The following is a 23,690-nucleotide window of genomic DNA, read 5'->3' as shown; positions in this document are numbered from 1 at the left end:
AAATCATAATGGAATTTAAAAAATCAACCGTGTATTGTCCGAAATATATTGAGTAATTGAGGAGACATACGAAACATCTTCCAACGACTTTCCATAAACAAAAGATGCATTAATTAACTGCCCATACACTTGATTTTTAAAATTTCATATTTAAAGGATATATACAGGGTGAAAATTGGAGTGCAATCTATTATGAAAAATCGTAGTGCACAAATTTATGTCGAATAAAGCAGGTTTTTGTGAGCGAGTGACTCCTTTGGTTTGAAAATGGGAAAAAATTGTTTTTGATTCTGAAAATTTTGCGAAAACGTTTTTCTTTGATCTTGACACCTCGATCTCGAAAAAGATGTCGGTAACAGTAGCAATTACAAAAATTATTATAGGAGAAACATATGAATTTTTCGAAATACTTTACCTTCAATTTGAAAACTGATAGGTATAATTTTTTGAAAATCTGAACGAAAATACATAATCCTACATAATTTTGCACATATCTTAACTATATGGACACATTTTCCAGTTTTTTGACAAAAAACGAACAATTTTTGACATGCTCGTATATAAACCTTAATATTTCTAAGACTATCGAAGATGCTTCCAGAAGTACCTGACCTGACCTATCATTGTAAGTACGTGGTAACAAGTATTATTATGGAAATTAAGGTAGGTATTAGATAAATGCAGTTCATCATTACTAAATCACGAACTTTCAATTCAATTAGACATCTCAATCATTGTTTTTTTCAAGTTTAAATGGTTTTTGCTTGTGATTGAAACACTCAATAGTGCAAAGCAGCAGAGAAAGCGAGGTTTAAAATGTACATGACGAAATTACTGATGCAGCAGCTGGTGCTACAACACAATTACGAGGATGGTTCCAGAAATGTGTGGCCTGACCTAGAGATGGCGGTAGTCGCCAGTAAAATACCATTGTAATAGAAAGTACATAACCTATAAAAGCAGAACTAGATTTTACTCTGGATGAGACTGCTCCTTCTTTATCCACTTAAAACATTGAGTAGCCAGGTTTAAACGAAGCCGTACGACCTACGAAGACCAGCATTGCAGTTGTCGACCAAATAAGATGACGACTTCAGAAATATTGAAAAAAATCCACAAATCAGTACTGGATGATAGTCGACTGAAAGTGCGTGAGTTAGCAGACATGGTATGCATTTCAAAAAGTGCGATACATTGCAAATTAACTGAAAATTTGGACATGAGAAAGCTGTGCGCAAGATGAGTGCCGCGTTTGCTCAAAATGGAACAAAAATATTGTCGCCAAGAGGATTCCATCGAGTGTTTATGTTTCACAGAAATAAAGCGGAATTTTAGCGGCGTTTTATAACTATGGATGAAACGTGGATTCATTACTTCACACCCGAAACAAAAGAACAATCAAAACGATGTAGTTGAAAGGGAGAACTGGCTCCAAAGAAGGCAAAGACCGTTCCACCTGCAGACCAAGGTCATTGCTTCGTTTTTTTGGGATACGCAAGGGATAATTTTCATTGACTATATTGAAAAAGGAAAAACTATCAACGGCGAATATTATGCGAACTTACTGCAACGTTTGAGCGAAGAAATCGAGCAAAAATTGCCACATCTGGCTAAGAAGAAAGTGGTGTTTCATCAAGAAAATGCACCAGCTCACATATTTGTTATAGCAATGACCAAAATTCATGAATTAAAGTTTTAATTGCTACCTCATCCTACCTAGTCGCCAGATTTAGCCCCCTCGAACTATCGAACTTATTGAACATCGCTAGAAAGAGATTACGTTTTTTTCCAAAATTTTTGTTTTCGCTTTGTTGGGCCAGGTACTTCTGGGATCCTCCTCGTATGAAATATCGACGATTTTTATAATTTACCAATGAACAAAACCTATATCTAATTGATAGTTTATGTTTAATTCCTTCAAATTTGTATTTGTAGGAAGTATACAGGATGAAACTTGTGGTAAATCATTCGGTGAAAATAATACTATAGAAAATCATAACATTTGCAGTTGTAGAATGAAAACTTTGCAATAAAGAAAATCTAAAGAGAAACGTTAGTACTATCAAAGAAAAAATACAATAACTTTATTGTGATTATCAAGCATTACTTTTCAACTTTTGAAACAAAATTTCTTGTATGGTTTGTTAATGGAAATTTTTTTGGCTCTGACTCTGATGGAATTTCACTAAACAAAAGCTTCAGTTGATCATTATAAAAAATATTATAGCGGAAAAATTGAGAGAAATTCATGTTTTGAAAATTAATACAATTTTCAGAAACTCTGGACGGAAATATATATTCCTACATAATGTTACGAACAAGTCCGCGATATGGGCCCTGAAGCCGGTACTGTCCGGTTCTAGTGGAATTCTAAAATTAGGCTAAGGTGCGAAATTTTTTTGACTCTGATGTTAATGAAATTTTTGCACTGAAGGTTTTTTTAATACGAGAATTTTTGAAAAAGATTTAATTTTCTTAAAAAAATATTAAAAGGGGAAAATTGATTAATATTATCCGGATATTCCGGAAAACTCTATTTAAAAATTCTTTGGAACGTAAAATCTGAAGTTTTGAAACAAAATTTTATATTTTGGTCTGAAAATGGAAAAACTTATTGAATATGTCGAAATTTTGTACAAAGAGGCTTTTTATACGAAAATTTTGATATTAAAGGGGACCACTTCAGTTTGTGAATCCAAATTTTTCTTGGCTCTGATTTCGATGAAATTTTGTATTGCACAAAACGGTTTTTAGATACGAGAATTTTTGGAAAAGATATTACTTTCCTAAAAAAATTATTAGAAGCGGAAAATTGATTTATATTTTCCGGATATTCCGGAAAACTCTATTTAAAAATTCTTTGGAACGTAAAATCTGAAGTTTTGAAACAAAATTTTATATTTTGGTCTGAAAATGGAAAAAAACTTATTGAATATGTCGAAATTTTGCACAAAGAGGTTTTTGACACGAAAATTTTGAAAAAAATTTAGTCTGTTCGAAAAAACTTGCTAGAGGTTGAATGTTTCGGAAAGATACAAAAAAATTTGATATTATGCATATATCTCATCCATAAATTTTCACTTATTAAACTTTTTATGCTCAGAAATCACCCCTAACTCAAACCCTTATCTACCTCAAAGTCAAGTTTTGAAGTTTTGTGTAGTTTTTCAATGGCATATTGATGTTTTGAGCGCGTCTTGAAATATCGGAAATATTTAAATAAAAATTTAGGTACCAAGGGCAATTTAAAGTATGTATAACAAAGTTGTAGTGGCTATTCTACAGTCGTACACAAATGATTTCCAAAAAAGTTTATTATTTTTTACAGTATAATATTTACAAATTAAAGAGTATGCGGTGAAAAAAATTAATAACCTGACTGTTTCCTCAAAATAAATGGCGTAATATAAAACTTGAAAGTTAGTTTTACTAACCAAAGTCGGCTTTCAGCTTTATGTAATTTGAGAAAGCCGTTATAACTGGCCTAACCCACGTCGGAAATGCAAAGTGTAGTTCTTTGAAATTTGGCTGTTTTATTTTTCTCTTTTTTTGTTTGATTATTTTACAAATTAGGCCGTATGTTGCCTTCAACGTTAATGAGCTGCAGATGGGTTCGAATCTATTCAGATGAATTTGTTAACCCATTATAATTTAAAGCTGTAAACAGAGAGTTCACTTTTTTGGTAGAGTAAAATATTGAAATATATGCAATTCCCAATAAAAAGCTCCAAAAACTTTAACGGAATCGATCAATTTTTTAAATCACTTAAGTTGTTGAGAAGTTTGTGTATCGGGAGTAAAAAATATGGTGTCCGAGGACCACAATATTGATAGGAATGTGTACTTATAGGAAAGTTTCCTTCTACCAAAAAACACACTGTTAACTCTTCTGAGAATGTAGCAATATTAGATCTCATTCGTTATTTATATAAGAAATCCATACTTGTCGTTTCAATAAAATTGCATATAAATTTTTCTTTGAACCATAACTCGAAAAGGGTACCTTCAATATCAATAATTTAATGATAATGCATCATTCGCCCAACTTATCCCAGCCGACAAACCATGTTTCATCCAAGTAATAGATTTGTATTCCTTCATAACATCATTCCACTTTACTAATTTCCATGACTGTTTGTCTTTTATTTACTGTTTTTAAGATCATGTTTTTTTAAAAAAATTTTCCAGGATTTGTACCGAACATACCTCAAGGATATGTTTCCTTTTCAATTCTTCAATAATATTTTGAAGATTTTGTATTTTATGTTTGATGTAATCGCATATTGGAGAGGAGGTTATTCGTCTCATTGCTTTGCAATTTTATGGAGTGTAGTGTGAGAATTATTCGGTTAAGAACGTTTAAACTCACTTTTTGAGCATCTTTTGATAGATGTTGCCTTCTCTTTTCAATTGTTTGCCTTCTCTATATGCAAGGCTCTCTTGGCACGTTCACCGAACCTGTAAATCGACTTGTTGATGATTGATCTTGAAGCCACGGTTTATTATTCACAAATCTTTCATTTAAAAATAAATTGACACACTTGCACAGCTCACAACTAACTACTGACTGTGAATCGGAAACCCTACTAAAAGTACCTACCTGATAATTACAGAAAAACTATTTCGAATTATATGTAATACCCTATATACGTTCAATATTTTCTCAGTAATATTTGATTTAGGAATTCCAAGGGATAAATTTTTTGTACAAAGATGTTGTTTATCTATACTTTTAAATAAATCACTGATTCTGAAAATTAAATATTATAATGAGGACCTTGACAAGTTGTTTACGATCTATTTCTCAGTGGGGCGCCTCTTATTTCTTTTTGTAAAGATATGATCGAAGATATGATATTTGTAAAGATTTAATGATCGGCATTATACTACAATTGTTATTATAGGAGTTCTAGTAAGTATAGCACACGTTATTAACCATGAATTGCATTAAATAATTGAAAATTTCATAACTTCGAACAAGAAGTAACATTCCTGGTTTTGAATTTGAACAAATGAATAAATGAGCAATTTTTGAATAACTTACCTATGAGACGTTGCATGAAAAAAAATACGTTATCTTCATAAACACTCGATTAAAACTAATAATGAGTTAGTAATACTTCAGGTTTTCATCTACCCTTCAAGTGCATGTTCCTTCCTTCAATACACTCTATTTTCCTGATTCGAGCTTACGTGATTTTTAACGAAAAATTTACATAGTCGATGCCTCACGACGTAGGATGAGGTGTATGAAGCATCAATTTTTTATTGTTTTTAAGTGGTTACAAAAGTGTATTAATATAGGTGGTGATTACTTTCATACTTTCAGCGCAAATGAAATCATTTTTCTAATGAGACTAGTACTTGTACCTTGTATCCCCTCGTACTAGCCAACAAAAAATCGTGTGTAATCGATTCATTTATCATAAAACCTTTAATAACACGTATCCTACTAAACTGATTACCCATAACCTCCTAAATAAAACATTAAAACTAAATTAAATTCTAATTTTAAGTAGAACATTATTTTCCAGTTGCAAATTATGACATCACAAGCGATAAATTACATTATTTGTAAATGCAGATGAAATAAATGTTTACTATTAATAAATTCCAAGAGCGGCTCATAAATATCTGGTCTACAAAAATAAAAGGACTTTTGGTTTTAATACGTGCAAACGACATCGCTGAGCACAGCTGAGTACCGAAATGAACATAATCACTTTTACTAGTTAGTGTTCTGGAACGAAGCGACAGACCGACTCGAATATTAAGGCTACCGAGGAGTTCCTTCGTTTAACAAATTACCGAAAAAATAAAGTAAAATAAACCATCGACTGAGTACTTTTGGAGATTAATAGAAAAGTATTTTTAGAATCGCTAAAAAGGATTAAAATAAAATACAAACCGCTCTTACTACTCGTTCGATTGAACAGCCAAATCTTGATTAAATTCCAACATACCCTTGTAGTATATTTGAGCATCATTCTTAATAAATATTTCGTAAGCTAAATTTAATAATGTTGTTTCTCTGAAAACGTTTCACTGATAAACCTCTTCTGCCTCTGGACATACGCGTTTTTGCCCTAAACCAATAATCTGTTAAAAAAGACAATATTGACAAAGTAAATTTGTTCACTAAATGGATTTGAACGCCGGAGGTGTCTACTGTTCCGCCTCCGGCCAACTAGCAGCTGCCTATAGAACGGACCAGGTAAACAATAAAAAATACTAATAGGGCATTCGTTTAATGTTTATGCAGATGAGAATTTTCCTTCTGTTTCTTCTGTTTGTTACCTAATTGTACTCCTTTAATAGTTAGAGCTTTTGTACGTCTACTTTTCCTTATACGGGGTGCCTACGATAAATCAGAACTGTACAACGTAACTCGCTAAAATTTCCATTTCCATTCCATTTGCACAAAAAGTTGTCCTCCAATAAATAAATAAATCCGTTGAAAATACACTCGTGAGCAAACAAGTCGATGTTTGCGATCAAAAGTCTCTAGTATCTATTCTCTATCTGATTTTAGCATCTCAAATCCGTTACCCAACAGTAAAGAAAATACATGCTTCAATTCGTCAACATAATAATTTGTTTGATTAACCTATCAATATTTAGTGTTTCCTTCCTCGGCTCTAATAACAGCTTCCAATCGCTTTTTCATGGATCGAATAAGTTTCTTCATTCGATCTTGTTCGGTGCTAACACTTTCTCCAGTAAGCTGAGTTTTAAGATCTGATTTCGTGGCTGGTACAGGATTTCTAGCCCGAACGTTTCTGAAGTTTTCTCTTCTGTAAACTCGTCCTCTTTTATCGCTACCATGTAGGCACACTCTGCTTTCGTCTGAGAAGAGAATGGAGCCCCATAGGTCGTCAGTCCAGTGTTCTCTGGTAAATCGTAGACGGGCTGCAAGGCAGATTGGGGCTAGTAGCTGGCCTTTTTGACACAAGGTTAGCTGCCTTAAGTCTTTTCATCATTGTCCCGCCACTCACAGCCTCTCCTCGCTTTCTTTGAGCTCTTGTTAAACTTGTACATCCGGTTACTCAGTCATGAGCTGACAATGGATCGGTCATATCTCTCGAATGTTCACCTTTTTCGCCCGGAACCGCGTCGTCGATTAAAGTTACCAGTATCTTGATAACGATAAGAAAGTTGATAACAATTTATTGATGGTGGTTCATTGCCTCCACAGTTAGTGTTGCTGTTCGAATTTACTTATACGGATTTTAAAAAGGTTTATAATGAAGGTGTGAGCCAGATATCCTGATTTATTTCTTATAGACAACATTGTGTAACAGACATCGGAATATTACTCAGTAATGTTACTTTCGAAACACATTGTACACCAAACACATAATAAAAATGCCACTGAATTACATTTAGCAACCTGTCTCGTTCACTGCTGAACATAAGCCTATTTTAACCTAGACCATTTTGCTTTGTCTTGGGCATATTGGATCCAGTTGAAAGATATCCTTTTCTAATCGTCCATCCATTGTGTTGGTGGTCGTCCCCTATTTCTGTATTCTTCATCCCTGGGACGCCATTATAGTTATCCCTCCGTCCATCTATTACCTGTCAATCTTGCGATATAGCCAGACCAGTTCCATTTTACGACTCTTCCAATTGCATTCGTAATCTTGTTCTCCTATACAGTTCTTTGTTTGGTATTTTATCTCGTAATGTCACTCCCAACATTGATATCTCCATGAGACTTTGAGTTAGTTTAGTTCGCAGGTTTGATTATCTCTTTCCATTCGGATCTCATGTCCAGATATTTGTAGGATGTTATGTATCCGATTTCTTTTCCTTCTAACATTAGGTTACGACTGGGGACTAAATTTGTCATAAATTTGGTCTTGGTAATAGTTATATTTAAGCATACTTCTTGGAAAGCTGGAGATATTGAGATCATTTTATTAGCCTCGTCTAGGCAGCTGACATCAGTACAAGATCGTCGGCAAAATGCAAATGGTTTAGCTTTCAACCACGTTTATGTCCTTACTGTCTAGTTCGGTCTTTCTAAACGTGTATTCTAAGAGAGATGTACAAAGTTTGGGAGGAGTTGTACCCTTTTCGATCCCGAATCGATCTGTTTGCATATAATTTGACCTTTGCTATTAAGGTAGGTCCCTCCTATAACAAGATTTCTTCAGCCCACCCCTTTCCGAGATATAACCATTGAAAAGTAGTGACTAAAATTGAGTTTTTATAATCTTTTTCTAAAATTCCAGTAATGCTAGAAACTTGAAAATCTGTCATTATCGTGCAACCGCAAAGGATTAACTACGGGTATTTTTTCAATATACCTGTTGCATACGGGGGTGAATCGTATTACATTTTACATCTTCATTGGTTTTTACTCAATTTATTAAAAAAATTATAAATGATGGTGTGATTTTTTTTCTTTGCGGCTATTGGTTTTAAGGAAAAAAATTAAAAATATTTCTGAACAAAACAAGGATTTCAAGTTATAATTTTATTTCATAAAACTTCATCCGAAAAAAAGTTTTGATATGAAATAAAGGGGGGGCTGCTAATTCCACCTCCATATAATGTAACAGGAATATTGAAAAAATACCCGTAGTTAGTCCTTTGCGGTTGCACGATAATGACAGAATTTCAAGTTTCTAGCATTACTGAAATTTTAGAAAAAAATCATAAAAACTCAATTCTAGTTACCACCTTTAAAGGGTGGACGGAAAGGGGAGGGCCGAAAAGAATTTGTTATAGAAAACTCCTGAATTTTGTCGCATGAATTTAGAAATGCTCTGATTATATAGAAATGTAGTGGTGGTCTATACGATAGTTTCCAATAGCTTTAAACAATTCATGATGGTTTATGGAGTCAAATTCCTTGTCATAGTCGACGAATACTAATACTATGAGCTTATTGTATTCTACATTTTTTCTAATAATGATTTTATTACGTTTGTTAGTCACCCGTAAGCTTTGTGATTAATTGATTGATTTAGTTAACTAAAAAACATGTTTGCTAAATTTTCTTTGTCATATATTGTTTTAGAAAATCAAGTTCAACAGTACGGAGAGGTTAATCAACTAGGTGGGGTTTTTGTGAATGGAAGACCTCTTCCAAATGCAGTGAGGCTGCGCATAGTGGAATTGTCTCAAGTTGGAATAAGACCTTGCGACATTTCCAGGCAGCTTAGGGTGTCCCACGGCTGCGTTTCGAAAATTTTAGCAAGGTATCATGAAACTGGTTCTATTTTACCCGGAGCGATAGGTGGATCGAAACCTCGGGTAACTACACCAAAGGTAGGAGCAAAAAAGAAAAAATAATACAATTCTTGACATTTGGTACGATATTTGTTAAATTACTTCATGATCATCTTTTGAAATTTGACATGTTATTTACTTCTGTTGCAGGTTGTAGCATACATAAAAAAATTGAAACAAAAAGACCCTGGAATATTCGCGTGGGAAATCAGAGACCGACTCCTCTCAGACGGCGTTTGCGACAAATATAACGTACCTTCTGTTAGTTCAATCAGCAGGATACTTAGAAATAAAATTGGAAGTTTAGTACACTCCCAACCATATACTCATCCCTCATACAGCACAATCTACCCAACGTACACATATCCGCAGCAAAAGCTATCTCCACCACCCTCCCAGAGGCATGGTACTTCTCATTGTTGGCCAAGTTCTCATTCAGTTACTGATATTCTAGCTGGAGTTCAAGCAGCCAGTTATAGAAGATCTCATGGAAACACACAAGCCCCACCTTTGCCTGATTTATTAGCAGGAGTTCAAGCAGCTGGATACAGAGGCTCTCACGGCAATCCTCCCGCTCCACCGTTACCTGATGTTTTACAATCTGGGGCTTCCCCAACAGGCGTCGATCATTTTTCCCAGAACTATAATTATTACATGTACTTTCAATCAGGAAATACCGCTGCTATGCATATGGTGAATGGTATAAATAGCGGCATGGGACCTCTTCCTCTAACAGGATCGCAGATGTGAATCTAAGATACAGAGTTCCGCTCTAAAACGATCTACTTCAAAATGAATCTGATAGGGAGTGTAATAAACAAAGCGAGAGAATTTAGTGGTTTTTCTAAATCGCAAGGACGATAAGTGGACTACCAGTATTACGTATTTTATCAACTACAGCTAATATCACAAGTATTTATGCAGCACAGAAGGATCTAGAACACTAAAAATAATATCCCCAGCAATAGCGAGCTTTATTTCAAAAAAAATTTCAATAATCATATTTTCTTATTCAATTATTTATAACTTATATATGCGTTTGACTTTATGTGCATTTATATTTATTTCTTTTCTAAGAACAGTGATCTTTCTAGTGTTAAGACTTGTCTACGAAGTGATAACAGCGAGAAATTGTTGAGCACAACAGAATATAATGAGAAAATTATAATTATCACCTAATTAAGTTTACATCCTATTCAGCTGCTTAATCAGTGAACTGTGATTTTCAATCGTTGAAAATAAACGGTTTAAGTAACGTGCAATTATACATTCATCAGGTGCTGATCGCTAGACGAGTAAATATGTTGTCATGGCATAAAGCGAGCTAGAAAAAGATATATTTTTATTTATTATTCACTAGCAATATAAAATATATCGAAGAAATACGAGGTTGGTCCATCAAATAAGGTTTCCAAGGAGCTGCGGACGCTAAGAACGCTGTTAAGCAGGATTTGGTGAAACTAGAGTCTATTTTTGCTTCCTCTCTCCCAGTTTTCGCCCCGACGAGCTGTCTACAAAATTCATTATCATTTTGGTAGCTTCCATTTAATTCTCACGCCAATTAATTCGTTTTTTGTGTACAAAAAACATTCCTCCGGTGGACATTCATTCCCAATCATGTGAGGTATATGGGGACAAGTGTGCAGCATGTGCGCAAAAGGTGCAGAGAATTCATAGTTGGATGTAAAGATTCGAATGGAATACTATCCCTCACAGCCCAGACTTATCCCCCAGTGTTTACCGTTTCTTCCCCGAATTAAACAAACTCTTGGGAGGGATGCATTTCACAGCTGACTCATGCATAAAGAATACGGTGGACCACATGCAAAAATGCATTGATCAAAATCTAAACTTTCCAAACATGTATTGTTCAATACCAATGAACATGTTGTTTTTCATTGTGAAAATGTTCCCATGTGGGAACTTTAATGAAGGAAACACTAAATAAATGTTTTCGGGAAAATATTGGAAGAACTAGCTGGTTTCCCAGATTGTTTCACCATGACCTTCTTGTAAAAGTGTATTCTCCTTTTATATATTTCTGCATCTTCAGTTTCTTTCATTTCGTGCTGTACTTTTTTTGTTTCGCTCTCATCTGTAATCCCGCAATTCCACCAAAGTGTTTCAAACTTTTGTTATAAGCATTTTTCATTATAAACCCACAGGCTTCTAAATAACTTATGTATACCCCTTCAAGAATTCGATGGCTATTTTGTGATACAAAAATGCAAAATTCGAAATGTCAACTTTTCTTGTACGCCCAGAGTGGTGACTAGAAACGCATTAGTTCTGACTATTTTTCAATAAAACTCACTCGCCAAGAAATTTCCATCGAAGAATCCACTGATGCAAAGACAAAACTAATTAGGTATGTTTTGTGGTTGCAAGGTTCCTGTTTACAAACCTTTGAGTATTGGTGATGTAAAGTTTTAGGTACGTATATATAGCAACTTTTGTTTTGGTACTATTGTCTAACATATTCAATAATGAGATTTATACTTTGGAGAAGAAGTGACGAATAATTTTCGTTTGCAACTTCAATTGTTCAATTACTCGTTTTTGTTACCAGCTCCGCTTCTAATTAAAACAAGCTTGTGACAACACTGTGTATGCCAAATGTACTGTCGACTACTAGTCCAAAAAATTTGTCAGTTGACAGGTGACATTTATAGTTTTACTCACAATGTATTTTGTTGTGCATCGGATCAGGTTTTCGAAATCCATTTACCCATTTTTGAAACAATTCTGCGTCTGAGGGACTAAACAAAAAAGTTTAAAACTGTTGGTAACTATTTTATTTATTGTTCATTTGAATGTTTGCTTTAAAAGCTTTAAATTATTATTTAATTATTTGTACAAAACAATAAGGTTAATTAGTTTTAAGCAAAGTAGAGTGTGTTGATTTGTAGAGGTGATAGGAAAGTAAAAAGCTGAATATATGAAATTGTTGAAATTTGTATGTTAACAGTTATTAGCTACATACAAGATGGCTAGACTGGAATTTAGTAGAAAAATTAACAGGATATATTTCACAAGTGCTTGGACCTGTTAATATTTTTATGTATAAACTCTTTTCGAGGAAGACGGATGCGTGCATCGAGTGCACGTAAGTCGAGCGCACCGTGGTTCAAGTGCATAGATGATATAGGAGAGTGCATCGAGCGCACAGATTATATAGGAGAGTGCACATTTGCATGTATATGATGGCATCTTCAATCCCTGTATTTAGTTTGAAATGTTTATTACCGTAAATAAAAGAATAAAAAATTATAAGAAATTAACAAAGATTTAATACTCTAGTATCCTAACCTAACCTTTTTTTTTCGGGGTGTAAAATACATTTACGTACACCTGGGATAGAATACCAGGTAGTGTGGGGCTCGACTACTCCCGTTGTTCTGGAAGAGTAATACCCACTAAACATCACCCCGTGTCTCAAAGCAGTAACTGGAACCATCCTCGCGGACTTCTCCCTCAGCGACTGCCGGTCTCGTATACTTATTTATGTATAAGTAATTAGTCTACATTTGTTTTCTTGTTCTTTCCTCGCTTTCTTTGGTAGACATTATTTCATTTATCAGTTTTTCCACTAGATCCCAACTTTCTTGGTCTCTTATCATTATAGGTATTAGATTTTGTTTTGTTAACGTGGTTAATATTTTCGTTTCTGTCCTTACCCTTAGTGTATCCCATTTACGACAAAGGAATATAGTGTGCTCTGGTGTATCTTGAGCGCCGCAATAGATGCAGGTGTCCTCCGTCTTTCCGAGTCTTTTCGTGTAGGTACGGAAAGATTCGTGTCCTGTCAATGCCTGTGTCAGGAAATAATCTAGTCTGCGGTGCGGACATTTGAGCCATGCCTCTATATTAGGGATCAGTTCTTTGGTCCATTGGCCGTTAGTTTCATTTCTGTCCCATCTTGTTTGCCATGCTACGAGTGTTTTCTGCTTAACGAGAGATATTTCCTCCGCTCGTTCGTATGTTGCTTTTTCGATTTTAGTCCGTTCTTCAACAATAAGATCGATTGGGGGGATCGCTGTGAGGACTTGGATTGCAGTTGTTGATATCGTTCTGTAGCCGCTAGCGACACGAAGCAGGGCCTTTCTCTGTATTCCTTCCATTATTAATCTATGTCTTTTAATGTCCAACTGTCTTCCCATACTCCATAGAGCAGTATTTTCTTTTTTGACCTCTGTCCACCAATAATTGGCATTAGTCTCATTAGGGCGCTTAACTTGTCGTTTGCTTTTTTCGATGTCTTTTCAACATGCGCTCTGAAATTTATGTCTTCCCCTAGCGATATTCCAAGGTATTTTATATCCTTGGATGGGGTAATCTGTACGTTATTTATTTGGAATTTGACGTACTTTCTATCCCTCAGCCCGCTAAGTATCGCGGACTCTGTTTTTTCCGGTGCTAGGCTCAATCCATTTTCCTCCATCCATTCGCTTATTTTTCCAAGTGCCCTGTTAGCCCTGTCCATTAGTTCTTCCTTGTTACTAGCTCGTATCACTATTGCCAGATCGTCCGCAAAACCGACCATATTCACACCATATTCATGTTGGATGTTTAGAACCGGATCGTAGAAGACGTTCCATAGGGTGGGTCCGAGTACTGAGCCCTGTGGTATACCGGCCGTCATGTTGTAAGTTGCTCCTTCATGGACAATATATCTTTCATGTAAATAGTCTCGAACATAATTTATAAGATATCTTGAAACTCCTTTTTTCGTAAGTTCTCTCAGAACGTATGCCCATTGTGCTGGGTTAAAGGCATTTTTCACATCAACGGTTATAAGCGCACACCATCGCTCCCGTCCTGTTCCGGGGGATCTTCCAAACTTTTGCCTCGTGGCAATATCCAGCATCTTAGTGATAGCTTGTATAGTTGATCTACCTTTTCTGAATCCGAATTGGTTCTGGGATATGCCTCTATTTTCGTCCAGTTCTGCTTCCAGTCGTGCCTTCACGAGGTGTTCAAGTAGCTTGGCTAGGATGTCAATTATGCATAGAGGTCTGTAGGCATTTGAGCGATCAAAAGGCTTGCCTGGTTTGTGGATCAGTACCAACTTTGCAGTTTTCCAGCTCTTTGGGAATTCTTGCCTGATAAGTAAGCTATTCATGACTTGCAGGATGGTGTCTGGTGCTACGGCTACGAGCTCTTTTACAGCTTCAGTAGGGATGCCATTCAGGCCCGGGACTTTTCAAGTTTTAAGCTTGTAAGTTGCCTGTATCAACTCCTCGAGTGTTATAGTACCCGGACGTTGCCATGTGGGCAACCTATCGTTCCGAACTGGCAACAGTGTTCTTATAATTGAATCTTTTAGACTATCATCAATACCAAAAGGAACTTCTGTTGATTTCATTTGTTTCAATATTATCTTATATCCGTTACCGAATATGTCTTCATCCTGTTCGTCGCAGAGTTTTTGCCAGTGCTTTTTCTTTTCATCCCTAATGTGTTTTCTTAGCTCTTTTCTGGCTACTTTGTAGACTTCCCAGGATCTCTCTAATGTTCCGGTGTCTGTATTTCCATATTGTATTTTTGAGTATGATCTCCTGGCGGATAGGCGTTGTTTCCTCAGTTCTTCAGCTCGATCGTTCCACTAATATGAGATACTGTTTGAGTTGTGTGAGCTTTTCTCTGTCGATTTGCTATAACTTTTCTTTATTAATTCTGTTAGACCCATTGGATCAACGTCGTTTGTTTCTATGTTGCCCAGTTCCGTAAGTATGATCCTTCTGTAAGCCTCTTTGTTAAAACTCACTTTATTTTTTATTGTTTGCCTTTTTATTTGGCTTTCACTGAGCTCGAAGAGTGTATGTCTATGAGGACTAAGTGGTTCGTTTTCCAGTACTTTCCACGATTTCATACGTCTATATAGGTTCTCGGATAGGAACGTTATATCTATAAAGGAGTTAGTCTGTCTTCTTATAAAGGTTGGGCTATTACCTACGTTTGCGACGGCTTCTGACAGTATTTGCCCTCTCCGATCATTTATTGGGGAGCCTCATTCAGGTGCCTTGGAATTGAAGTCTCCCGCTACTTCCATTTCCCTGTTTTCTAATGCAATTAATTAGCTGAGGTTCTCTATATACTCTTCGAATATCTTCAGGCTGACATTTGGTGACATATAGCATCCGAATATGGTGATATTATCTAGTGTCGCCGAGACTATACCTTGATGTTTCGCTATATTCTTAACTTTCGTTTTCTTGTTTCGAAAATATAGTGCCACGTCGTTATTTGCGTCCGCTATCCACCCCGCCTTCTTGATGATTTTGATGTTTGGCTCACTTGCAATAATGATATCAACATTTTCTTCGCAGGCTACCATAAAGGCCAAATCGTAGACTCTCCAAGAGCGGTCAGCGTTTATTTGTAGGATCTCGAATGTTCAGTGTACAGTCTTTTCCTTTCGGAATGTCTAGCTATCGTCAATGCTTTCCTAAAATTTTTGCATTTGTTATTCCCGGCTCTGTGTTCCTCTTGGCACAAAGGACAAAAGTCCCTGTTGTCGCAGTCTTTGGCGAAATGACCGGTTTCGCCGCATTTAAAGCAGCTTTTAGATCTGTCTGTACTAGCATTGCAGTTTTTCGCCTTATGATCGTATTGCCAGCATCTCCTGCATCTGGTCACGTTGATTCGTTTCTCTATATGACACCTTATTAGCCCAATTTTCATATTTCTATTTTCAAGCAATTTGTTCACGTCTGCTTTGTTTATAGTAAACGTGATGGCTTGAGTATTATTTGCCATCGGCCTAAGCTCGCTCAGCTTATACATCTTATTTTCCATATCTTCAACATATTCTTTTAGGCTTTTTATTACATCTTTTTTTGTTAAGGAATCCAAGCCTTTTATGTGTAGAGTTTCTGTATTTGAGCTTTCGGTCAATTTCCACGATTTATTAATTGCCGGATTCGTTGGGTCTCGAAGAGCTTTTTGGATTTCGTTTACTGTTTTTTCATTTTTCTCTGTTGTAATTAAGAGCTTTCCATCTTTTGTGCTCCTGATTTCCTTTATGCCTTTACCTGCTTCGTTGTTTCTTAGTCGTTCCTTAACATCTTTCAGCAGCTCGTTGTATCCCTTTTCTCCGTGTTTCACGATGATAGCATATGTCCTTTTTTCACGGTCTTTTTTGGCTTTATTATAATTGGTGTTGTATATAGTTACTTGGGTTCCTTCTTCATGGAATACTCCTTCGATTAATTTCCTAAGTTTCTCGGTCCCCAGTTCATCTATATTATGTATTGCCACCAATTTGTCATTTGAAGTTTCATTTTTCAAAAATATGTCTTCTTCTTGTTATGTCTTGTCTTCCTTCAGCTGTTTTGATTGTGTATGTATTTTCCAACACTCCGAAGGCTTCTTGAATTGCAGAAAGTTGTGGATACTTTTCTCTGTATTGGTTTTGGATACCTTTTGTCATGGCAGTGTCTTCTGGACTGACAAGTACCACTTTTGTTGCATGGTCATTTGTTGTACTGTGGTGTACCTGTCTTAACCTCTGTGTTAGTGTATGTCTCCTCTGCCCATTTGAGATTAGCTTGCTCCTTCCAATCCTGATAGTTATCCGTTTTTTTTAGATTCACTATAACTTCGTTATCGTATGCTTGCGTTGATTTTTTAAGTTTATTGGTTGAGTCTGTTTGTGTTTCCTTTTCGATTAACATTTTGTCTATGTGTTCAAATCTATGAGTTTCTAACCAACCTCTTATTGAGCGCCTATTCAGAACTTTGATCTGTTTCCTTAATTTAAGTGATATTTCTTTTATTTCTCTCCTCGTGTTTTGCTCTATTCTACATTCTAGATCTTTTCCTAACTTGGATATTACATCCAGTGCCTCCATCAGTACAAAAACTTTCCCTCTTTTTATAAGGATCCTCTGCTTTTGCCATGGAAGTATCCGCAACTTTTCTTTTTAGGTTAGGAGGTACTCCGAGGTAGATTTGTTTTTTTGCTGCTTAAAAATATTTTAAATTTGGTTTGATGCACTAGGACGTGCTACTTTCTCCTCTTTCCGGGTCTCCTGGGTGTTCATTTCAGTATCATTGCTTTTGCTTTCTCTTATATCTTCATCCCATATCAAATCAATTAGAGCTGGTGTAGAGCATCTTCTTACTTTCATTTTCTCTCGTTTTTAGTTTGTTCGAGTGTCCTTCTCTAGGTAGATTATTTTCACTATAGTTATGTGCTCTATCTACACTTTGGAATTCCGCCTTTAACATAAGGAACCGTTGCGTCCATGCTGGTTTTGGCTCGCCCCGGCTATTTCATTTCGCCGATACCACCCATATCTGGGAGGCGTTCCCCTATCCACCACCTGGGGAGGCGCCCGGTATGGGACCAGCAACCCACTCCCAACCTAACCTAACCTAACCTAACCTAAACTAACCTAACTTAACCTTATCTAACTATTCTTAAATTAAAAAGCTTTTTTGTGGAGAATTCAAAATACGAAATTTTTAGTTATTTCCATCAATTTTTGTTCAATATTTCATATGAAATTGAACATTTGCTCATTTTTCGTTTAGTCTCAATGATAATAATTATTCAAAAGTTTGTATGTTCGCCCATCTCTAGGACTCACTTCGGCAGATCGAATTTTCTTGTGCGCTCGTCGAACGATCTTTCGTATTCGACACAGGTGGAGTGCGCTAGATGCACGAAATGTTTTCTAAATGTGCCTATGCGCTCGATGCACGTGCGCTACTCAAACCCCACCGTGGAAGACATATAAAAACTTCAAAATGCTTTTTTTAAATATTTCTTAAAACCACATAAGGATTCGAAAGCATCGAATCCGAAAGTTGAAAAGTACCCCATAAAATCTCGTGTCCTCAAAACATTCAAAGTCAAATGGTTACTTGCAAATATCTCGTTTCCTATGGCTTTAATGTTTTCCATGTTTATTATACAGGGTGTTTCGCATAATAACCCACACAGAGCAGAGGCGTATAGGGGAGCCTAATATATGACGATGAGGGAAATTTACCTTTATACCAATCTGCATCCATGAGGAGTAATAGGGCCTCAAAGCTGGACCAAAAATTTCAAAAAAATTAATAACTTTCCAGGCCTTTAAAATAAAAAGGGCTTTAAATATTGACTATTTTTATATAAGAGAAAGTAATAAACCCTATTTATTACTTCAAAACTTAGTTAGTAGAAAGTTAAACAAAATTATTGATGAAATGTTTCAGCCACTCATTGCAAATATTGGTTGAAACAGTTCATTTTATGATTCCTATTCAGATTGAAAAGGTTAAGGTTTTTTCGTTCAGATGCTCGGATAATATAACCAGGTAAAAATATGAGTATACACCCTATATATATATATATATATATATATATATATATATATATATATATATACACACAAATATCGTGTACTTGTTTTTTACATAAAACATTTTTCTAAAAAAGATATTTATTCCTTTTACTCGTACGCAACTATCTTGACTAGCCATAGAAAACGAGAGAAAAAGAAGGGATTTTTGAGACTTTTGATATTTAGTGACGCGGATATGGCAACTGCCAAAATGAATTTTTTTCCAGTATGAGGCTGATCTATATAAAATTCTACCACTACGTATCTCTGTAATAATAATCAGAGTAATAAATGTGTCCCTAGTGTCATCAAACTAACTGACAATTACGTTTATTTTCATCTGGTCACCTTGTTTATAATTTTCAAAACAAATGAAAAATATTGTATCTAAGTGCAATTGAATAATCAATAAAGTTTATAATAAAAGTATTGTAGTTTTATTCTGATAAATTCCCATATGAAATTTGAATTTAAGGAATCATGACGATATTCTACGAGATGTACAACAAAAGTTATGCTTGTAAGCTGTTCATATTAAAAAGCTTTTGAAAGATGTCACTACAAGTATTAAAAATTGTTCATGAACTTACGAGATTTTGCACTTTAAAGGAATAATTTATTTAAGAAATTTTCACATCTAAAACCCATAAATGATAAAAATTTACTTACGAGGTTTTGCAATTTAATCATCGATATATACCTACAATATGGAATGGATATAGGTGAAGAAAATAAAATACGAATCGATCGACAAAAAAATTAGATAAAATAAATCAAACATAGATTTTTTTATTTTTTGTAGCGAGTTATATTTTAAAAGTAAAGATATACTTTTTTAAATAAACTTTATTAACTCGAGACTACAACAATAGGTGATAGAATGAAGACTAACTGTATACACGAATTAACAAACATTAAATAATGGAAAAATGCTGAATACAGTAAAGTGTAACAAAATGATTGTTATTATAATTACAGGATGTCTGCTGATAACATTAAAAATATTTTCAGGTTTTATGAGAAAACTAGAAATGCTGAATACAATTAAATATAAAAGAAATAGTAGATATTTGTTAACAGGATGTTTCTACACATGTTTGCTGATAACGTTAGAAAATTATGATCAAGTTTCGTTATAAGAAAATAAGGTGTATGAACTGCACTTTTATCACTTTATTAATTATTAATTAATATGTAATTGTCTCTATATAACTCCTCCCCTCTTCGTTGAAGGTAAATCCTCGTGGCTTCGGCTTCAATAGGGATTGGGCTAATTCCATTGGTTCACCCTGGTATCATTCTTGTTTTTTTCTAAAAATTCTTTTATACAAATACAAAAATAGTGTGGCTACTAAATAAAAATAATTGTTGCTGTTATTCCTAGATGGTTTTGATGGACTTCTATAGGTAACAAGTTTGGTTCATGAAATTATGGTAGCAATTTGGTTGGATCTTCCAAATGTAAATTGTTAATATTGATTTTGTTATGAATTTCTGTGGGTTCTTTGACGTTCTTGACTGAACGTTCTATTGGATACGGTCCAGGTGTGTTTTTGGAATGAATAAATACAATCGCTGTTTCCTAATATGACGTTTCAATGATTTAAAATTGTGTTTGTAGTCTTCACTTAAACTTGTTATTTTCTTCGAGCAAATGATTGTATTTCCATTACTCAATTGTGTGAAAAGTGAAAAGTCGTTTTTCATTTCGACGAAATTGCAGCGTAAGAGGTCTTCAAGTTGCAAGGGTCTTCGTGAGGTTCTTTCTCGCAGTACCAGAACGAGAAAGTTTTCTTGCATTCCTCGTTTGTCCATTTTGTTGATCCTTGAGAATTTAAAACGAATGTGTACGGGGGTAGGAGGATATTGTTTTCTTTGCTGGGAATAGGGATAATTTTGGAGATATGTCGTTGACTAATATGGGAACTTTGAGAGTTACATATAATGTTTTGGAACTAAACATAAGATTGATTTTAATTATTTCTAATAAAGTAGGAAGCAATTTCATCGTGTGAATGAATAGTTTGTAAAAAATTAATGATTTTTTCTAATTCTTTTTGCTTAATTAGCTCTACATTTAGGGTTTCTTGGTTACTGAACGTTATTATTCTAAGTAAAATTTGAATATAGTTTCTTAGGTTCCTAATTTGTTATAACTGAATATGGATAATAATTTCGTTGTTAAGTCTATTAGTCAAAGTATTCGATTCTTTGAGTATGTTTTCTACAAAAATTTGAATTTTACGTAATTTTGTTTGTCGACGTCTTGCAAACAGTAACTTCGAAATTTCGGTCATTAGTTTATTTTCGTTTAATTTAACTTTTTCGAAGGTTTTTTGAATTTCTATTAAGTCGTTTTGATCGAGATTTCCGGAAATATGTACCAAGACCGTCTACTAAACCTCTTTTGATTATTTTAGTGGGTCGTGCATACATTCTAAGTTTGTTTATATCTTCTGAAAGCAATTCAACATCTCTTTGATAGATTTTTGCCAAAGAATTTTCGATTTCTTCGATACTTATACTAAAATAAATCTTATGATAATTGACCTTATATTTTCCTAATCCTAAATTATCTAAAATGTAACCTGGGGGTTCAATTGTTTTGAATTGAAGTGCCTGGCTGAGTATCTTCATGGTTAACCTGGAAAGATTTGGTATTTTAAATCATGTCTTTTTAGATTTTTGAGAAACTATTTTACCATTTGATCTATTTGTATCTACTAATATTTTTTTATATTTTCGTTTAATTTTATTTCGTGATTCCATATCTAGATAAACAACGTCTGTTTTGGGGATAAAATATTTTCTTTCTATATTAATTTTATCCAGTTGTTCTGTTCTTTTTGTAAGTTGTTTTTGATAAAGGTCATTAAAAAATAGAATAATTTCTGTTTTTCGATATTCGTTGTAGTCTTGGTAGATTTGTTTATGAGGATCGATTTCGTGTAGATTTAGATTTTAATATGGTCCATATAGGAGTGAAAATGGGGTAAAACCTGTTACTGAGTGAATGGATTGGTTATATATAAGAATAGCAGTTGTAACTAAATCAGTAATATTTTCTTTTGATTTCTGTCTAAGAATTCTCAATTTTTCGGTTAAAGTTGAATGTGCTCTTTCTATGGGAAAATTGCTGGTATGAGATTGGGGGGTTGTATAGTGAATTTTAATGTGGAAGAGTGACATGAATTCCTTGAAGGTTTCACTTGTAAACTCCCTTGCATTGTCGCAGTTATTTGTGAAGGGTAGTTATGATGGGAAAAATAATGACGAAGTTTATTGAGTATAGTGATTGAATTCGAATCATTAATTTCGTATGCTTGGAGGTATCTGGAGAGTAAATCGAATATTGTTAAAAATAGTTTATTTTCTATACAGAATACGTCTATGAGAAGGTTTTCGAAAGGTTTTTTAGAAATTAGAGGGCCGGAAAATGGTATTTTGCAAGGGTTTCTATCGTATTTGAGGAGAGACATAATTCGCAATGATTAATATAGTTCGTTAGTAATTCTTGAATTTTTGGAAAATAATACAAGGATTGTATGTGCTTTATTGTTTCAGTAATACCGTAATGAGTTTCTGAATGATAATCTGAAATTAATCGAATTTGTTCATCTTTACAAGTTATATCTTTGAGAAAGTTATTTGTTCTAATTATTTTCACATTTGGTTCTAAGATTTTCGAACATTCTCTAGAAGCAGTATTAAATAGCGAATCGTCAGAACAGTATATATATTATGTCTTTTTTGGATCAATTATTTCGAAAAACATTTGGCTTAAGACATTATCATTAGATCCTTTTCTAAAACTAATAAAATACCGATTCTTACCAAATAGTTTGGAATAATCGATACCATTTCTATCACCGTATTTTAGGATTATTTGAAAATGGGCTGAATTTAAAGATTTCTCTGAGATTGGGAAACCAAAAATTGGGTTTTCTGGAGCAGAATGTACAATTTCGGCTGAAGCGGTACTTTTGTTATCTTCAGATATTTTACTTAAAATTTCGTTAGCACCGCTAAGCGCTAGATTTGTGTCGGAATTTGCTCTTGCAAGCATTGAAATAGCATCGATATCAGCATTTAATTCGGGGTCCTTAGTGTATATTTTCCGATTTGGGGGGTTACAATGATATCACTTATTATGTTTATTTTGGGATTGCGTTTAGGAGGTTTTTTATGGATAGCGTTGACTTCAATTCTAGATAATACGTCGGTAACGTAATTATCTTTACCTTTCTTGTATTTGATTTCGAAATTGAATTCTTCTAATTTCAACTTCCATCTTATTAGTCGTTGATTGGGTTCTTTAAGAGAATGTAGCCAGATGAGTGGCTTATGGTCAATCTCAATAACGAATTGTTTGGAGTACAAGTGTGGTCGAAAGTATTTACAACTATCGATAATAGCTAAGAGTTCTTTTTCGATGGTGCCATAATTTATTTCTGCTGAATTGAGTGTTCGAGAGTAAAATGCAATTTGATGAGAATCTTAAGAAAGTACACTTCCTATCGCGATATTTGAAGCGTCTGTCGTCAAGGTTAATGTTTTTGTGAAGTCAGGGTATGCTAAAACTGGGAAGTTACAAAGAAGTTGTTTACATTTTTGGAAGACACTTAGATATTCTGGATCATTTAGATCTAATTTAGTTCCTTTTTCAAGGTAATTGTTTATTGGATATATTCATTTTGCAAAATTTTGAATGAATTTACGGTAATACGAGAGCATGCCAAGAAATGGTTTTATTTATTTTTCGTTTTTGAGCAAGGGGAAGTTTTGAATGGATTCGATTTTATTTGGGTTAGGTTTGATACCATCAGGAGTTACGACGTGGACTAAACAGACAACTTCTTTTCTGAGGAATTCGGATTTGTCTATTTGCACCTTCAAATTATATTTTTCTAGTTCGGTAAATATTTGTTTTATATGAATGATATGGTCTTGAAGGGATTTAGAGACAATTACTATATCGTCCATGTATACGAAACATGACTTATAGAGAAAGGGGCGAAGAATAGTATCCATGACACGTTGGAAAGTGGCGGGAGCGTTTTTTAGACCGAATGGCATACGAGTATATTCGTAATGGCCATTATCTACCGTAAATGC

General features: G+C 34.5%; 2 protein-coding genes across 2 annotated transcripts in view; both read left to right on the top strand.

The window, feature by feature from the left end:
* Nucleotides 1–12,525, top strand: part of LOC130896739 (paired box protein Pax-1) — a 36,520-nt gene extending 23,995 nt beyond the window's left edge. The window contains exons 2-3 of the mRNA XM_057805033.1: nucleotides 9,029–9,279; nucleotides 9,391–12,525. Of these exons, the coding sequence (XP_057661016.1) occupies nucleotides 9,029–9,279; nucleotides 9,391–9,990 (851 nt within the window). The 3' untranslated portion in view covers nucleotides 9,991–12,525. The remainder of the gene's footprint in view (nucleotides 1–9,028; nucleotides 9,280–9,390) is intronic.
* The window catches only part of LOC130896783 (uncharacterized protein C14orf119), a 374,082-nt gene that overhangs the window by 184,632 nt on the left and 165,760 nt on the right, over nucleotides 1–23,690 (top strand). The gene's annotated exons all lie outside the window — the stretch shown is intronic.

Source organism: Diorhabda carinulata, chromosome 1 (genome assembly GCF_026250575.1).
Source record: "Diorhabda carinulata isolate Delta chromosome 1, icDioCari1.1, whole genome shotgun sequence".
In the NCBI taxonomy this organism is placed as follows: Eukaryota; Metazoa; Arthropoda; class Insecta; order Coleoptera; family Chrysomelidae; genus Diorhabda; species Diorhabda carinulata.
Note: the sequence above shows the minus strand (reverse complement) of the source record. Positions and strands in the feature narration are given on the sequence as shown.